The sequence below is a fragment of the Pipra filicauda genome, unplaced genomic scaffold (genome assembly GCF_003945595.2).
Source record: "Pipra filicauda isolate LSUMZ 115617 unplaced genomic scaffold, ASM394559v2 scaffold116_size3395265_pilon, whole genome shotgun sequence".
Lineage (NCBI taxonomy): Eukaryota > Metazoa > Chordata > Aves > Passeriformes > Pipridae > Pipra > Pipra filicauda.
Window position 1 is genome coordinate 2,363,649 of NW_024103618.1, and position 17,828 is coordinate 2,381,476.

General features: G+C 35.4%; 1 protein-coding gene across 3 annotated transcripts in view; it reads left to right on the forward strand.

The window, feature by feature from the left end:
• DCUN1D4 (defective in cullin neddylation 1 domain containing 4) overlaps positions 1–13,623 on the forward strand; it is a 40,537-nt gene extending 26,914 nt beyond the window's left edge. For all 3 annotated transcript variants that reach the window (XM_027735907.2, XM_027735908.2, XM_027735914.2), the window contains 7 exons: positions 177–268; positions 2,532–2,602; positions 4,173–4,264; positions 5,113–5,221; positions 8,500–8,604; positions 9,042–9,144; positions 9,258–13,623. In XM_027735907.2, coding sequence (XP_027591708.1) covers positions 177–268; positions 2,532–2,602; positions 4,173–4,264; positions 5,113–5,221; positions 8,500–8,604; positions 9,042–9,144; positions 9,258–9,313 — 628 coding nt within the window. In that variant the 3' untranslated portion in view covers positions 9,314–13,623. The remainder of the gene's footprint in view (positions 1–176; positions 269–2,531; positions 2,603–4,172; positions 4,265–5,112; positions 5,222–8,499; positions 8,605–9,041; positions 9,145–9,257) is intronic.
• The last annotated feature ends 4,205 nt before the right edge of the window (positions 13,624–17,828 follow it).

Genomic DNA, 17,828 nt, shown 5'->3' on the forward strand with positions numbered 1-17,828 from the left:
AGTATTTAGGGTCAGTGATTCTTATTCTGTTATCCAGGTGGCTGGACGTGAGGGCAGAATGTTGAGTAAACTGATTCATTAAAGGAAAAACATTTCTGCTTACAGTGCTATTGTCTAAAAGACTGCTTTAAAGAAAAGTTGATGAATTAATTACTTATTTCTCTTTTTTCTCTAAGTATGTATAGAAAATATGATTCGACTAGAATAAAAGCAGAGGAAGAAGTTTTTTCAAGTAAGAGATGCTTAGAATGGTTCTATGAATATGCAGGTAAGTGTGAAATTTAAATTTCCTACTAATAAAAATTTAATTTATATTGGAATGCAAAAATTACATTAACTGAGCTTTCCAAAGACTGAATATAGAGGCTTTTTTGTAAAAGTCTCAAAGAAACTTTTCTTATATTCTGTGCAGTGTGAAGCTGAAGAGTTCAAGGTGCAATTTTGTCTACCTCTATTCTATAAAAAAAATACAGAAGGTGCCATGTTAGTGCTAAATAGAATTATGCTTCAGAGTTATGCTTCAGGTGAAGTTGTGTGTCTTTAATTAAAAAAACAAAAGGTGAGGGAGGTATTAACATTTGTTTTGTTCCTGCTGAATTTGCTTAGAGTTTCAAGCAAAAAAATGAATGAATTCAAGTATCCCATAGTAGTTTTATCACAGAGTTTTCCCTCACAATATATAGGGAAGGTAGGCTGAATTATTTATTTGTGCCCTTGTGAGGGACTTTCTCCTGCCATTACTTCTAGGATTGTTAATTATTATCTGTAGTTACAAAAGGTGATCCATTAATAGTGAAGTTGGTTGTTGTATTCATTTTTTTACATGTGTTTTTCTGAAAGGGAGAACTTGAAGTGTGGGGGAAAATGATCTTATGACTGTAAAGACCTAAAGGAAGTGAAACAGTTGTTTAACAAAAAAAATAACATCATCTTGCAGTTTTCTGGTGCAGTCTTGGATAATGTGGCTCACAGCTTGTTCTGTTTTGTCTGCTTCTTAAGCATAATGAAGAGTGACTTAATCTGTGTAATAAAGCATTTTTTTCTTCTAATAAAATTATATAAATGAAATTAAATACTTTGAGATCTCACTTGTCTGTGGCAGTCTGTGAGAGGAGATTCAGACAAATTCAAGCCAAATCTAACCTGTTAGATTCTCTGCCTTTCTGACCAGCTTGATTTATTTTTTCGCTCTAGCAACAGGCATGACTCATTTTTGTCAAGACTTTCATGGAAAGAAAGGATGAAAGGAAGGCTGTATGTGAAAGAACTTGGGGGTTTCCATTGGATGCACACACCAAGATAAAACAGAGAAAAGTGGAGAGTACGATTCTGTTTACAGTACTGAGTAACATTCTAAAAACTGAATTTTCAAGGAATAATCTCTCGTGTTCTTGCTTCATGAGTCTTCTCCTTTATGTATGCAGACGGTTGACACTGCATTTGTTTTTCTCCCCTTGGTGTGTTTTTGCATTACAGAATGAGTCTTTAAAAAGACTTGTGTACACTCTGAGAACTGAGAGGCCGTCATGAGAAGATGGGAAAAGATATAATTAAACCTTGTTATTTCTAGAATAGTGGGTCACCTAATAATAAAACACAGATTGATCTTCCCTTTATAAAGCCTCTTTTTCTTGCACATGTGATCTTTATATTGGATGAAAGTAGGCATTTCAGCTTGTAATTTTTTTTTTTTCAAATTAGCCCTTTTACCACGAGTAAAAATTCTAACAAAACGTTCGAATAAAATGTATTTGAAAGTAAAATTGCACAGGACAATTCTTAATGCCTGTATAATTTTTTCAGGAGTATTATGAAAATGACAAGTATCTTGATTTAAGAGCAAGTTTTATTAGTAATGCATTTTAGTAGCATTTATATTTTTTCTTTTATTATTATTTTTTCCTTTTAAGTATGCAAAGAAATAGGTGTAATTTGTCTTCCTGCTGCAGTTACTATTATTCAGATAGTGTGTGGCCATGGTATAGCAATATGAATAAACAGGAGCATGCATTTTTTGGTTTGGGCTGTTTTTTCTAGATAACATTATATAAAGATACTATATGAGACAATAAGGAATGAGATTTTGGGAATGACAGTGTCCTGTATCCTGTATAGCTATACATCATGTTTTTATGTGATATGATCTTATGATAAAATAAGAGGTTCAAGCCAAGAAATTAGTTTCACTAACCATTGTCCACTTATTTAAGTGTGGTAATATTATATGCATGTTTTACTAGTCTTAAGTACATTATTAAAAATCTTATTAATTTACACTTCCAAGATTATATCAGAATAATTGTAGAATAATTGTCAGGAATATAAAGTGTTTTACAGTTTCCCTGTTTCCAAAGGTGAGATAAAGGTTTAAGTGTATCCAAGTCTGATAGTAAGTGTGGAAATATTTATTGCATGTCAGAACAAACAAACTGTATGAAAGTTAAGTTGTGCTGTGTGATTGCATTTCTCTTGTCGGTAAATGTTACCCTATTTTGATTTTTAAAGATAAGTAAAATGCATTTTGTTTGCAGGCACTGATGACATTGTAGGGCCAGAAGGTATGGAGAAATTTTGTGAAGACATTGGAGTTGAACCAGAAAATGTAAGTTCAGAGTCCATTCAGAGTCCATTTAAAAGATGCCTAATCTGCTATACATGATCCAGTCTTATAGCTCTTATTTTTCCATCAAGAATTAAAAAAATCTTGAGTTTTTAACGAAATTCAAGAAATACAAACAAGGGAAGTTTGGAAACACGTTTGGGAACAACTTGCCTTTATTTAAACCGCAAACTATCAACCTGCAAAACCTTGATTTGTCTTTGCTGCCACCTTTCACTTTACCACCAGCACTCCCCTGCCCCCCCCTCCCCCCCCACCCGAGAAAGGATTAAGTAAAAAAAAAGAAAGCTGATGGTTGTCTTTTCTGAATCGATGAGTTAACATTCAAGGTTTAGTACAGCGACTGCAAAACAACAAGTCATATTTTCTTTGGATTTTCTAGGAGAGAAAGGGATTTCAAATATTGTGAGCATTAGGGGCAACTCCCATTATACCATTTCAAAACACAAATCTAGAATATACGTAATTACATACATGTATTTTATATGTGTGTGTATATTTATATAAGTAAATAAAATCTAAAAAAGAATAGTTGTGCCTCTCACAGGCTTTTTCATAGTGCCTAATTTTTGCTCTTTAAATGTATTTGCAAGTCCCATCTTATGTAGAATTCATGAAGCATCATCTGAGTAAAATGAGAATTGTGACTTTGAAAGATTTACTGGACAAATTAAATGTAATTTGCTAATTTCAGTGTTTATTACTATAATAAATGTTGTGATTTATCCTGACATTTGAGTATATAAGGTGGTATTCTGATTTCATGTTAAAAACCGTATAGAGCTGCTGCACTAACATTAGCTAGTTAATGACTGAGTTGCAAATTTAAATTACTTGATTATTTTTTTTTCTTCCAGTCTGCAGGGTCAGTTGCCCTGCAAGATTTTATTGTATTGTCAAAAGTGGCTTCTTAACTTCATGAGTAAGATAATAATAATCTTATGATATCACTTTATCTAAAATCTTTATTGCTTTGGTCTTCTGTGTGCGATGTAAAAAGACTGTTTCCTTTTGGGCAAAACTGCAGTATTTATGTATCAGCTTCTGTTTTGATGTGCGTTAATGTTAGTTCACCTGGCTTTACTTAACATCTGCTTGTGTTGTGGGATCATTATTAGCTTTAGAATACTTGGATTTCAGAGCTTGTGGATTGCAACTGATGTTCATCCAGCTGAAAGTTTAACAAATGTCGGATGTAACTTGTCAAATTGGTACTGAAATTCTGTAGTTGTTTTGGGAAACCTTTTCTGTACTTTTTGCACCAACTCATCTTCCTCACTGTATTGGTCACTAAATGACTGTACGAACTCGCTTGAAATCCCTACTGGTAACTCAGGTGGATGTTTACATATTTGCACCGTTACCTTCTCTTATTTTGGATTATGTACAGGTTTGTCACTTTCAGGGGTTTTTAAACTTCTAAAGTAGTGTAGCAAAAATCTGAACTTCCCATTTATACAAGTAAAGCATTTTTAGCCTAATAAAAAGTGGTTATTTAAAAAATGTAGTTTTTGTTAACTCTTTTCAGCCTCTTTTTTTCTTTCTAACTCAGGTAGTTATGCTCGTGCTAGCATGGAAGTTGGATGCACAAAACATGGGCTACTTTACATTACAAGAATGGTTAAAAGGAATGACATCACTACAGTAAGTGCTTTGAAAATTCTCTTAAGTTTGTTATAGTAAACACAGGCTTTTAGAAAAAAACACTGCTGTAGGTGTTATGAGTCAAAACATTAGAGAACTCTGCTGTGGAGTAGAAGTCATATATTTTTGGTCTGATTTATGGTGATATAGTCACTTAGAGACAACTTGAAACACATTTAAATACAGTTGGATTAAAATGTCTGCAATCTCAAGGATACAGAAATGTCATGAGGTTCGGTGCTGTTTCTTCTCCAATGTCACTGGATTGGACTTGTCTTTTAGATATTGTGTGTTTTATAGTGGCTTAAAATGATAAATAATACAAACTCTTTCTGTAACTCTGCAGTGTTCTTTCTAAGAGTTGCTTTCTCCAGTTGAGAGCTTATCTTCATGGCATAATTAAAACAAATGCAGCTGAATAATCACATGTTTCATAGAGAATTAGAAGAAACAAAGAACTGTGTTTTGATTTATCTTCCAGAACAGACTGGAAAAAAAAAACTGTGTAGGAAGTTCTATAGTTTCAGCAAGACTATAGAAGAATTTTTTCACTACTGTGGTTTGCTGGTTGTTTGCCATGCTTAGACAAGCTCTTAGTTTAATCTATTGGAGAGTACATTTTCTACAAAACCAGTCAATTTTTTATCAGAGTCCCGGTGTAAGACTTTGCTGCTTTGTTTCACTCTGTGGGTTTAGTAAGTCATTGTATGCAAACTCATAAATGTGCCTCTGTACAGAGTGATGTGTTTTGAACACGTTGGTGGGGATATGTTAGAGATTGTTTCCTAAGACATCAGACATCCATATAAGAATTCAGACTCTAAATTCACTTTGTGTTTGTCTTGTAGATGTGATACTACAGAAAAATTGAGAAATTCTCTGGATTACTTGAGATCTTTATTAAATGAGCCTACCAATTTTAAACTTATTTATAGATATGCATTTGACTTTGCACGGGTAAGTACTGTGCATCTGAAATTAAAACCTTTACTTTCATAAATAATAGTTGAAAGACTGTACACTTCTAAATATGTTTCTCTTAAGGTAACACTCAAGATAGCTTCTGACAAATGTTGTGTTCTAAAATGGAATATGCAAGATGCCATAACTGAAAAAGAAACCTATATAGGATGTAGGATGTTTAGTGGTTTAGTGACGTGTTTTGTTATGTCTCTGCTTCAAGCTATTTTATGACTTTAGGGAAGCCATTTAGGCCTGATTCAGTTGCACATTGGAGCTTTACCCCTTACTCCCTCTGGCTTTATAATTACTGTGCTTTTTCCTCTTACACTTTGAATTTGATGAAACAGGAAGACACATCAGGCATTTCAGTAGGTGGTAAAAATGGCTAATGTGATAAAAGCTGGGTATGATACAATGTAAAAACATTATAAATGTTTTTAGAAAAACATTATAAAATATGTATACAATGATAAAATTGTACCTGTAATGGAACCCATAGTAGACGTAAAACTATTCCTACTTAAAGAAAGCAGTAAGAGAACTTTAATTTTCTAAATTAACATTTTGAAATAGAATTTGTACGTCCGTCTTGCTACCATGATGGAATGTACAGAAGATTTTACATAAAAAGGCAAAACTGAAGCTCAAACTTCAGTGCAAAAGAACTAAGTGTATCAAGAAAATATACAGCAAAAAAAAGGAGCATAGAAAAATTAAGAAGAAATCGAAGTGATAGCAGTTCTGATAAAGTCTGTCCTAAGCAGCTCAGATTTTTGATATAGCAGTGCTTTCTGCATGTCAGCATGCAGAGATTTACAGTAGTTCACTTTTAGACAAGGAAACTTAGAGCTGAATGTGAGAAAATGCATGATATTAGCATGAGAGGAAAAAAAAAGGTGTATCAACCTCTTAATTCTTCCTTCGCTGTATGAAGATTGATTCTGCCAGTTTTGCTCAATGTAAAATGCAAAGGCATTGCCAAAGAAGTACAAGATACTGATGAAATATTTGGGATAGAGAGCAAACCTGTGCCAGCCAATGACCTGTCAAAAGTAAGTGCAGAAACTTAAAAGGAGAATAGTGGGTGAGTTTTTTTCAAGAAATACCAAACCGATGGTAGTGATCTTGAAAAAGAATTTAAACGTTGAGACACAGATTCTGTGATTTCATGTCATAATACAAAAATGCCTTTGCAGGTTTGTTTTTCAGCTTTGTTACTAATTGAAAAGCTTTGTTCATCCTGGAATTTAATTTTTTTTCTCTAAGTCCCTCTTGGATTTAGTGCCCAGAATGTAAAACAACTTCTCAGGTTTTCAGACTTGTTGGTCTCCCCACTTTTTTTCCAAAACAAATATGCATTAAATTCTGTCTACACAGTTTAAGAATTGAGGAGTGTTTTGTATGAAATGAGACCTTGTGGCTAAAGCATTCATTTGTTGCCTGAGAACTGGGATCTTGCTCTACCACATCCTTCTTACATGATAAAAGACAAGTCAGTTTTGATTTGAGCTTGTTTTTTTTTTAATAAAGATGTGTATTCTAGAATACATACAGCTGCATTTGTACAGGTTAGGCATAGGGCTCAATTTCCTTTGTCTTGGGTAGCTCTCTCTCTCTTTTAATGTTCTGTCGTCTGACACTCTCAGTATCCTGAATGTCTCCATATGAGATGTGTCCTGGTGGACTACAAGCTGTCCATGAGCCAGCAGTGTGCTCTTGTGGCCAAGAAGGCCAATGGGATCCTGGGATGCATTAGGAAGAGCTTTGTCAGCAGGTCAAGGGAGGTAATCCTGGCCCTCTACTCAGCCCTAGTGAGGCCACACCCTGGAGTGCTGTGTCCAGTTCTGGACTTCTCAGGACAGGGGAAACATGAAGCTCCTGGAGCGGGTCCAGTGGAGAGTCACAAAGGTAGTTAAGGGACTGGACCATCTCTCGTAAAAAGACAGACTGAGGGAACTGGGCCTGTTCAGGCTTGAGAAGAGATGACCTCATCAATGTCTATCAGTATCTGAAGGGAGGGTGTCAAGAGGATGGAGCCAGGGTGTTCTCAGTGGAGCCAAGCAGTAGGACATGAAGCAATGGGCAGAAACTGATGCACAGGAAGTTCCACCTGAACATGAGAAAGAACTTCTTTACTGTGTGGGTAACTGAGAACTGGAACAGGTTGCCCAGAGAGGCTGGGGAATCTCCTTCACTGGTGATATTCAAGAACCCTCTGGATGCAATGCAGTGTGCTCTAGGATGGCCCTGCTGAGCAGGGAGGTTGGGCTAGGTTACCCACTGTGATCCCTCCCAGTTACCCATTCTGTGATATCCCTGTTTTTTTGGTAATTTAGACTTTTCAGTCTGCAATCATGAGTGTACATATAGAGAAATTAGGGTCTTCAGTAGTGCTAATATGGAACTTTATTTTTTTGGAATTTCCTTAACTTCTGATTTGTAGATCAGTGCTATAATCGAGGAATAAAAGGGCAGGGGATTACATCCTGTCTCTCACCAAAATTTGTTTAATTTCAAGACAACAAATGAAGATGGATAAACTACTTAAAATAACAAAATTGAATCTTAGGTGTACACATGTTACTTTTGAGATGTGCAGTAGTTGTGTTATCAATATATTAACTTTGCCACTGATTAGATGTAACAAACCTGTTGGGTACAGATGCTATTGATTTTTCTTAGCAGAAACAGATTACCTAAGCCTTAATGTACTACTGCTATGTTGAACTAAAACTGGGACAGTTCTGAGAGGAGCCTCAATGTGTATTATGTTCTTTTCATTTGATAATTCATTTCATATGAATTTCATGCAGTCAGAATAACAGAATAAACATCCTCCTTGGCTTCCTCTTGCATACTTAGGCAACTGTCAAGTAGCACTGACTATCTAATGACAGTCCATGTGGCTGTAATAATACTGTGGAAAATACATACAGCGATGCTATTTTGAGATGTGTGGCTGTGCAGAGGCCTATGTACAAATATGAGTGTGGATCTAATGACCATTGCTTTCTGGTGAGGTCTGAAGTCAGAAACGGGAGTGTATGCCTCATCTGCATGAGTGGTGATGTTTTTTTTGGAAAGCAACATCTCTGTATAGCAAACTGTTAGCTATTAGGAAGGAAGTTTTACTGGGAGGTTGTGTTTTATTAAAAAACACTGTTATATAGTGCTATATATTATTTATTTGTTAATTTATTTTGTATATGGGTGAGGTGTGGGGGAAGTGAAAAATCCTGGAATCATGCGCTTTCTCCTTTTTTTTCATGCAGGAAAAGGATCAGCGCAGCCTAGATATCAATACTGCCAAATGTATGTTGGGCCTTCTTTTAGGAAAAACATGGTCCCTTTTTCCAGTATTTCATCAGTTTCTAGAGGTATGGAGTTGGAAACAGAATTAGTTTTTTTTTTTTTTGATTTGTCTTCTCTGATACTTTTAACTAGAGGTAGAATGAAAATAGCTGAGAATTCTGTGTTATGATTTAGAATATAGTAACCACCAAAGCAGCACTTATAACTGGTTCCTTTTACCCAAATCCCTTTTTTAATGCAGGGCAAAGTATAGAAAATCTTTAATTTGCTTTTGTACTTGCATTTTATTGCTGTATTTTTGACCACTAAAAGATGTCTTAATCAGAAACGTGAATTATTCAACACTAGTTTGACTACTTGGTGGTTTCTTTACTCTTTAGTTTTAGATGACATACCAATTAAAATAATAATGCATTACAAGGTTTAAATTTTCTTTAAGAAAATCTGAGTTTGAGACAGTTGAAAATATGTTTTAGTAACTTCTGTTTCTTGCCTCAAGCAGCAATCAAAATACAAAGTTATCAATAAGGACCAATGGTGTAACGTTCTTGAATTCAGCAGAACAATTAACCTTGACCTCAGTAACTATGATGAAGATGGAGCCTGTAAGTACTACCATGTGTTGGTGCTCTAAAATAATTTATTTCTTTGAGCTTAATAATCATTCTGTGTCCTTTTACGAAACTTTGTAAAATACCGTTATGTGATCTCTCTACAGGGCCAGTGCTGTTGGATGAGTTTGTGGAATGGTATAAAGGAAAACAGATGACATAGGAGTTTAACTATGCACAGCTACTCAAGAATCACTGTTGCCACAGTTATGTCAACCATTAGCCATAAACTGCTATTTGTATCAAAGTGCATGCTGCTTTTCTTGCACTGCATCCCTTTGACAGGGAACTTTTGATGTTTGCTATTTAACAAGCTAGCTATGCTTGCTCTTTAGCATTGTTCTCTTTGAAGGCTGCTTTGCATTTTGTATTTACACTACAGATTGGTGAACTTGCCAGCGTCTTCACTGTGATGATGTGTATATTGCTGTCTAAATTTTGTATATGTGTATAAAAAAAAAGCTTCACCTAGGGATTATTTCTGCAGAAATGTATTGTAAAATAATTTTGTGGCATATTTCTAGTCAACACTTACATGTCTGTTGAAACTTTAGTTATTTTGTTTTTCTTTTGGTCTCAATTGTAGCATTTCAGACCGCTTGGACATAGTTATGTGAAGAACTATTGTCGATTTCAATGTTACTATTTGAGATGCCAGTTTCTGAGAGAAGACATGCTGTGACTTTCTTCACCGGAATTAGCCAAACCTGAGCTAACGCTTTATAGGAATGAAACATTGGTGTCTTAAAATATAAATATGCATATAAATATTAAAACACTATAATAGTTGTACATGCCACAGATGATTTCCATTTGAAGAAGAAAGTACTGACTTTTTAATGTTAAAACTGCAGTAGTCATTACAGGTACAAATGAACAAATTAAAGTACCTTTTAAAAATGGGTTTTAGACTTTTGTAAATTGCCTTTGGCATACTCCTTTTAATTTTTGGTGTACCAAGAGTGTTTGGTCTAGGTTCTGATCTAGTGAAATAGAAAGTTCTAGCTGAAATTCGTGGTTTGGGTAATGAAGTATGCTTACCCCTAGCGTATAGATAATAAAGATTTGGGGGTTTTTTTTTGTTTGTAACTTTAGTCTTTCCAAGGGCCTCTAACTTCATGTTTCTAAGTAATTAAAAATATGATATTGGAAAAAATATGATCTTGAATAGTCAAAACATTACTTTTTCTTTCATGCTGGGGATTAGTTTCCTGGCAGAATGTCCATTGCAGGCAATGGGCATTTTAAACACCAGCATTAAATGACAGTACTTTTTAGTAGGGATCACTGCCTATTTCACTCATTTCTTTATCTGCATAGGATGGTTCTAGTGATTCTTTTGGGGAAAAATGGGTGAATGGAATGATGTTTAAGTTCTGTAATTTTGTCACATTGTCTTTGCCTTACCCTTCTTTATTAAGTAACGAGTGTTGATTTTTATAAATAGGTCCTTGAAGTATCCGGTGCTATTAAACTTTGATCTCTAAGGATTTATTAAAATGTTCCATATTGATTCACGGAGCATTTAACAACAAAGGGCCAGTGGATGTTTTGGAACAAAGAATAACATTACTTTTCTGTAGAAATATTTTCCAAGGTACTGACAGTTTTGTTATTTCCCTAGAATGCAATCCAAGGGAAGAGGAAGGAAGCATTTTAGGTTGAATGTGAAATTTTCATCTGTGTTGAAGGTTTTATTCTTGCCATCAAGTCAGGAACAACTGTCATGAACTTGACTCCTTTCAGGATTAAGCCCAGTTTAGCAAAAGCACATTAGTTTGCTGCCCTGGACCAGGAGGTTGTAATTGTGGTGCTACAGGTGGTCAGTTGTGTTCAGATCTGTTCGTTGTTGTCGTTGGTTTTTCAAACTCAGCTGCCAAAGACAAAAATCGTTTGTGTCTGTTTGTGTATATTTGTATATAAATAAGTATACAATATGTATGCATATACAAACCCTGGAATTTCATGATGCGAAGAAGAAAATACTACCTTTCCCATGAAACAGTTCTGTTCGTATTTCCGTGACACTTAATAGCACTCTTTAAAGTTAGTAGTGGTAAAACATACGCAGTCAGTGCTTTCTCATTTACTAATATGCATACCTTAATTCCATGTTTGATGCCAGTTTGCACAAAAAATTAATTGAGTGGAGTGTGTTATTTAATGTTTACAATAAGCCTCTTACAAAAACACACATTTTACTAAGACTTCTGTTGTAAATGTGTTTATTACCATAGTATAACCATAAGGAAGTATCAGTGGAGATGCTGGTTTAGTTCTTAAAAGAATGAATTTAGAAGCAATATAACTTTTAACGTTAGGCTAAATTGTGATTGCCAAGATTTTAAGTGAAATAGTGTAATTGCTCTTAAACATTAAGCTAGTTACTGACTCTGGAAAACTGATCAGCACAAATTGGCACGAATCCTGCAACAAATACAAGCTTGCATAAAAGATTTTGTATGTCACAATTAGTTGAGCTTCCAATAATGGAAGCAAGAGCCAAAGACACATCTAATCTATTACTGTTACAGGTATAGCTTTCATATAACAGGGTCAACAGAAATCTGTACAGCTCAACCAGGTCCTTTTTTTCCAAGTTTTGTTAATGTTTATCAGAATACAAAATTTAATTGAAAGCAGAGAAAACAGAGGAAAAGAAACCTCAGGAAGTACTCATGCTGTATAAGTAAACAAACTTGTTTTCTTAATTTGGGTAAAAGTAATTGGAAGTGATGGAAAGGAAGGATTTGTTTGGAAGTGAATCAGATAGATGCTGCAAATTTTTTTCTTCCACTTGCAGACAGGGTGAATCTGTAGCCTTCAGCAGGTTTATAAACATGCATCTTCATAAAGTAGAGCACAGATTCAGTTGCAGATAGTAAACAGCTTTGCTGAAAGTTATGGTGAACAGATAGACTAAAATGGACCCGCGTGGCTCGGTGAGCTTCCCTGTATTATCCATTTTTCTCATTTTGCTATATATGCAGGTAAGCAGAGGATCTGAACATTGCCTGCTCCTGTATTTTGGAGAAATTCCCGCTCATTTTTAAATAATTGTGGAAAGTTAGCTAACCTACTCAGTTAAACTTGCATTTAGTACAAGTTCGGCATTTTCTTTTTTGTTAATTATGCCATGAAATAGTTGATGTAGATAGTTTTTTTTTGTTGTTGTTGTTGTGGTTTGGTGGTTTTTTTGCCCCTTTTGAAAAGTAATGTACAGAATATGCTGACTTCTTGGATAAGACACTGAGAGGTCATTCCTGAGGAAGTGTCATAGGTCATATGCTAATTTTTCTGGTGTACCATTACTGTACTTTCAGCAGAAACTTGATGATCAATGTACAATTCATTTTTGGTATTTAGGAGATGTAAATTGGAAAGACAGTTAGTGAAAGGAAAACAACATCTAGAGACTGTAGCAATTGACATTCTTTGATAGATGACAAACTTTTGGAGCCCTTTGGACTCAATCTTAAGGATCTTTTTCAACCTAAAAGATTCTATTAATATTAGTAACCAAAACATTCCACAAATCAAATTTCCTTCTACAGTGAAGTGATATTATGTATTTAAAAAATTAATATAATTCTGTGTTACTGTTGTTTTTTGACTTTTTATCTTTTTCAAGGAAAGCAAGCTGAAGAACGTGGAGTATATTAGAATCCTCTATGTACTTGAGTTTTCAGTTAAAGCCTGTTTACAGTTGTCTTTAAGCTACAATTAATACTTGAGTTATCTTTGTGTAACATTTTCTAATATTGTAGAGGCTTTTCTCCCATTTCACCACAAAGACATGCATTTTATTTCATCACAGATATGCTCACACAATCAAAATCAGTTATAGGTTATTGCTTCTTGGTTAATGTTCCCAAGTTACTTTTTTTGAAGGGCAAGAAATGGACTTCAGTTGTGTTAAGCTTTTCCCAGATTTCTGTTGACCCTTGATCACAAGTCTAACAAATTGTTTAATACTCTTGGAATTCATATAGACAGCTTTAAAGGTTAGCTTGTGCCCTGGTTTTAATTATAACTGCTAAAATACCTCTTTCTAGGCCTTATATTTTGTCCTTTCATATTGTTGTAAAAGTGTACAGAATCTATCCACAAACTAAATAGTTTGTTTTCTGTAATTGAACCCAAACCTCAGCTTGATATTTTTTTGTTTTATTTTTTAAATCCATCCCTCTCTTTGTGTGTGTGTGTGCATGTGTACGTGTGTTGTCACAAAATAGTACCTACCGATACTGCTGTTGCAGGAACAGCAGTTAACCTGTAACTGTGAATGCTTTACGTCTTAGTTATTTGGATACTACATAAATGAGATGTGCTACACTCCTGTGACTTGCAATCTGATGAAAATACTATTATGCCACTTAACATGAGTTCATTCAGTTGATTTTTAGGTCCCTTGCTGGTGTTGATGTAAAATGGCATCCCACAAATAAAAAGTATTTGTGTTGGTTTCAGCAACTGATTTCAGATTTTTCTGTGATTCATACTTCAGAAACTCTCATCTGAACATGCATCATGTCATTGAGCAACCTTTATTATTTAGTAGCAGAGAACTTGTGTGTAAGATCTTGTTGCCCTTACTTCTAATAGCAAATTAGTATTTAAAACTGTTGGAAAAAGTTGTGTTTCAAAAAAGTTGTGTTTCAAAAAAGTTGTGTTTCAAAAAAGTTGTGTTTCAAAAAAGTTGTGTTTCAAAAAAGTTGTGTTTCAAAAAAGTTGTGTTTCAAAAAAGTTGTGTTTCAAAAAAGTTGTGTTTCAAAAAAGTTGTGTTTCAAAAAAGTTGTGTTTCAAAAAAGTTGTGTTTCAAAAAAGTTGTGTTTCAAAAAAGTTGTGTTTCAAAAAAGTTGTGTTTCAAAAAAGTTGTGTTTCAAAAAAGTTGTGTTTCAAAAAAGTTGTGTTTCAAAAAAGTTGTTGTTGTTTCAAAAAAGTTGTGTTTCAAAAAAAAAGTTGTGTTTCAAAAAAGTTGTGTTTCAAAAAAGTTGTGTTTCAAAAAAGTTGTGTTTCAAAAAAGTTGTGTTTCAAAAAAGTTGTGTTTCAAAAAAGTTGTGTTTCAAAAAAGTTGTGTTTCAAAAAAGTTGTGTTTCAAAAAAGTTGTGTTTCAAAAAAGTTGTGTTTCAAAAAAGTTGTGTTTCAAAAAAGTTGTGTTTCAAAAAAGTTGTGTTTCAAAAAAGTTGTGTTTCAAAAAAGTTGTGTTTCAAAAAAGTTGTGTTTCAAAAAAGTTGTGTTTCAAAAAAGTTGTGTTTCAAAAAAGTTGTGTTTCAAAAAAGTTGTGTTTCAAAAAAGTTGTGTTTCAAAAAAGTTGTGTTTCAAAAAAGTTGTGTTTCAAAAAAGTTGTGTTTCAAAAAAGTTGTGTTTCAAAAAAGTTGTGTTTCAAAAAAGTTGTGTTTCAAAAAAGTTGTGTTTCAAAAAAGTTGTGTTTCAAAAAAGTTGTGTTTCAAAAAAGTTGTGTTTCAAAAAAGTTGTGTTTCAAAAAAGTTGTGTGAGTCAATTTGAGCAGGAATGTCTCTTGAGGTGAAATTTTACAAGAAGCATGATCATTACCCCCTCATCTTGATATGCAGGCTTTTGACCTATGAGGTCCTCATAGAAAAACTGTTGGTTTATGGACTAGATGAGCAGAAGGTAGCCTGAAAAGTGAAAATTGTAGGGCCTAGAGAGTGGTGATATGCAGAGCAAAGTCTAGTTGGAAACCACTAACTAGCCCTGTATCCAGTGGTCTGTACTGGGTCCAGTCCTGTTCAACATCTTTATTACTGACCTGGATAATGGGGCAGAGTGTACACTTAGCAAGTTGGCTGATGACACAGAACTGGAAGTAAAGGATGGTAAGCCAGAGGGTCATGCTGCCATCCAGAGGGACCTCAAGAGGCTGGAGAAATGGGTGGACAGGAACTTCATGAACTTCAACTAGGAGACGTGCAAAGTCCTGCAGCTGGGGAGGAACAACGCCCTGAACCAGTATATACTGGGGACTACCCAGCTGGACAGCAGGTTGGCAGGAAAGGGACAGGGAGTCCTGGTCCCGGTGGACACCAAGTTGAAGGTGAGCCAGCAACGAGTCCTTGCTGTGAAGAAGACGATTGGTATCCTGGTCTGTGTTAGATAAAGTATTGCCAGCAGGCTGAGAGTGGTGATTATTCCCCTCCTACTCAGTACTGGTGAGGCCACACCTGAGTACTGTGTTCACTTCTGGGCTTCCCAGTACCAGAGACACTGCGACATACTGGAGAGGATCCAGCAAAGGGCTATGAAGATAATGAAGGGACTGGAACTTTTCTCCTATGAGGAAAAGCTGACAGCTACGACTGTTTAGCCTGGAGAAGAGAAGGTGCTGTGGGAGATCTTACTAATGTATTTAAATATCTGAATGGGGAGGGCATAAAGAAGACAAAGCCAAACTCTTTTCAGCAGTGTTCAGGGACAGGACAACAGTCAATAGACACAAACTGAAACACAGGAGGCTCCATATGAACATGAGGAAATACTTTCTTTTTACTGTGAGGGTGACTTTGCACTGATGCAGGTTGCCCAGGGAGGTTATGGAATTCTCTGCCCTCAGAAATACTCAAAAGCCATCTGAACGTGGTCCTGGGCAACTGACACAATTTGAGCTGCCAGTCCAAAGGCTCCTGACTTAAAGTATTATTTGAAATTGAATGTATTTATGTTACAATTAGAATATTGTACTACAGAGCCCAACTTAGAGCAGTTTTTCTTTACATTCATGTTGCTGATGAAGGCCAGGATTGCCTTTGCCAATTCTCAGAATGTAGGCTGTTGCTTGTATTTATTGGATGGGGTGAGTCACAGTCTTCTGTACCATGAAAAATTTAATATTACTATGCAAAAAGTTTCTGATGTTAATTATATGTATGTGCATGTCTTTTCCTTATGTTCAAGGGTTTTATCCCAGCCCTGTTTTCAGCATAGTCAGGAGAGATTGAAATGCTTTGTACTTACAGTAAACAATATGATAATTATCAAACTGTTAGAGGTACATGTTTGAAAAGGAGAGCTTTGTTTCATTCTGGTTACCGTATCTGAAGATCTGCTTTTAAGACTTCAGGTTTTTTTCCTGTACTGATTCACTGTATGAGGGATACTGTGTCCTGTTGACAGCACTCCATTGCCCTGTGAGAAGGGTGTGCCCAGACTATTTCCAACATCCTCTTGGCTGTTTTCTCATGCTTCATTTACAAATTCATACACTCAAGCACCTTTTATATCAAGCCTATTCTGTGACTTTGTCTGGTTACCCACCATCAGTTGGGATAGTAACAGCAACCGGTTTTCTACTAGTACAGGTATCCTAGAAAATATTCAGTGACCAAACAAACTGAATTAGTGGAGCTTTCAATGTGGACATGAGACAGTGGATTGCTACCAACTGAAATGTAAAAAGTGAGTGGACACAATCTCAGGGTCATTGTGCGTGGCACTGTGTAACTTATATACAGAAGGGCACAGCAAAATAGAGTGGGTAAACAGGAGCAGAGTATGAAGACCTACTGCATGAAAGTCACGGAAAATATAAAGGTTTTGTATTAACTGAAAGAGCAATTGCTAATGAAATGAACTAATATGAAGGAGAAGCAGATGAGTGTTTGGATTTGAATGAATAATAAAAGTGGAGAAATCAGTAGTGAATGACTGGCAAGATTAGGCAGAAATCTGAAGGTAAGTTTGAGATGGAACATCAACAATATTGTGACGTAGAATGAAATACTTGGTCATGTGTTAAAATCTCATGATGAAGGAGCCAGTATATTTTCTCTGATGAGTACAGATCAACTTTTTCTGTGACTTTATGGCATAAAAGGAGGTTTAGAAAACTTACAGCCTCTAGCAAGTAGTGTACTGTCTGCATTGCCACTGCAGTGTTCCCTTGGTCAGAAAAAAGATGAGAAAATAATTTTGCAGTATATATCCTGAAAGCCTGCTGGACTGGAGCAGAAACAAATGACAAAACATTGCTATGTATTGTACATCAATGGAGCCACTCAAGTATTTTTTCCCCCATGATCCACAAAGTTGCCTTGCTTGTGTAGTTAGATTTCTTTAATTGTTAGCAGTTGATACAGCCAAAAGGTGGCTGACCATGAGAGGTGTCAACACAGTGTTTGAAGACTCATAAATACCATAAAGAGCAAGTCAGCGTTTTTTTCATGCATTGCATTTTTAAAGTTGCTTTGGCCACAAGTAGCTTGTGTGGATAATGAGCTTTACTGAAAGCTGGCTGTGGGTGTGAAGAAAAGTGCTGGTTGTGAGGAAATACTGTTCTGTTTTCTGCTTCTAGTGGTTCTGTAGCTGTTCCTACAAGGAACTGGTCTTAAATTAACCAGTTCTTCACTTCTAGACAGCCTCTAAAAACAATTGGATTTTATGTCACACACTGTTCTCAGAGAACAGCAGCCATAAATTCAGTAGAAGCCAAGGCATTACATGACTGTTGAGATTATGTGGGGATTAGGAGAGAAAAATTGCAGTAGAACAGTAGCATTTACAGACACTTAATCAAGGAATGTGTTGTATTGGGAAACATACTTTATTTCAGATTTACTGTATTTTTAACCTTTCTGGGATTTTTTTTTTGCAGATTTGAGTGTTTTGTCATTTAATTCTTGTCTACTTATAGTGTACAAACAATTCTGGACAGTTAAATG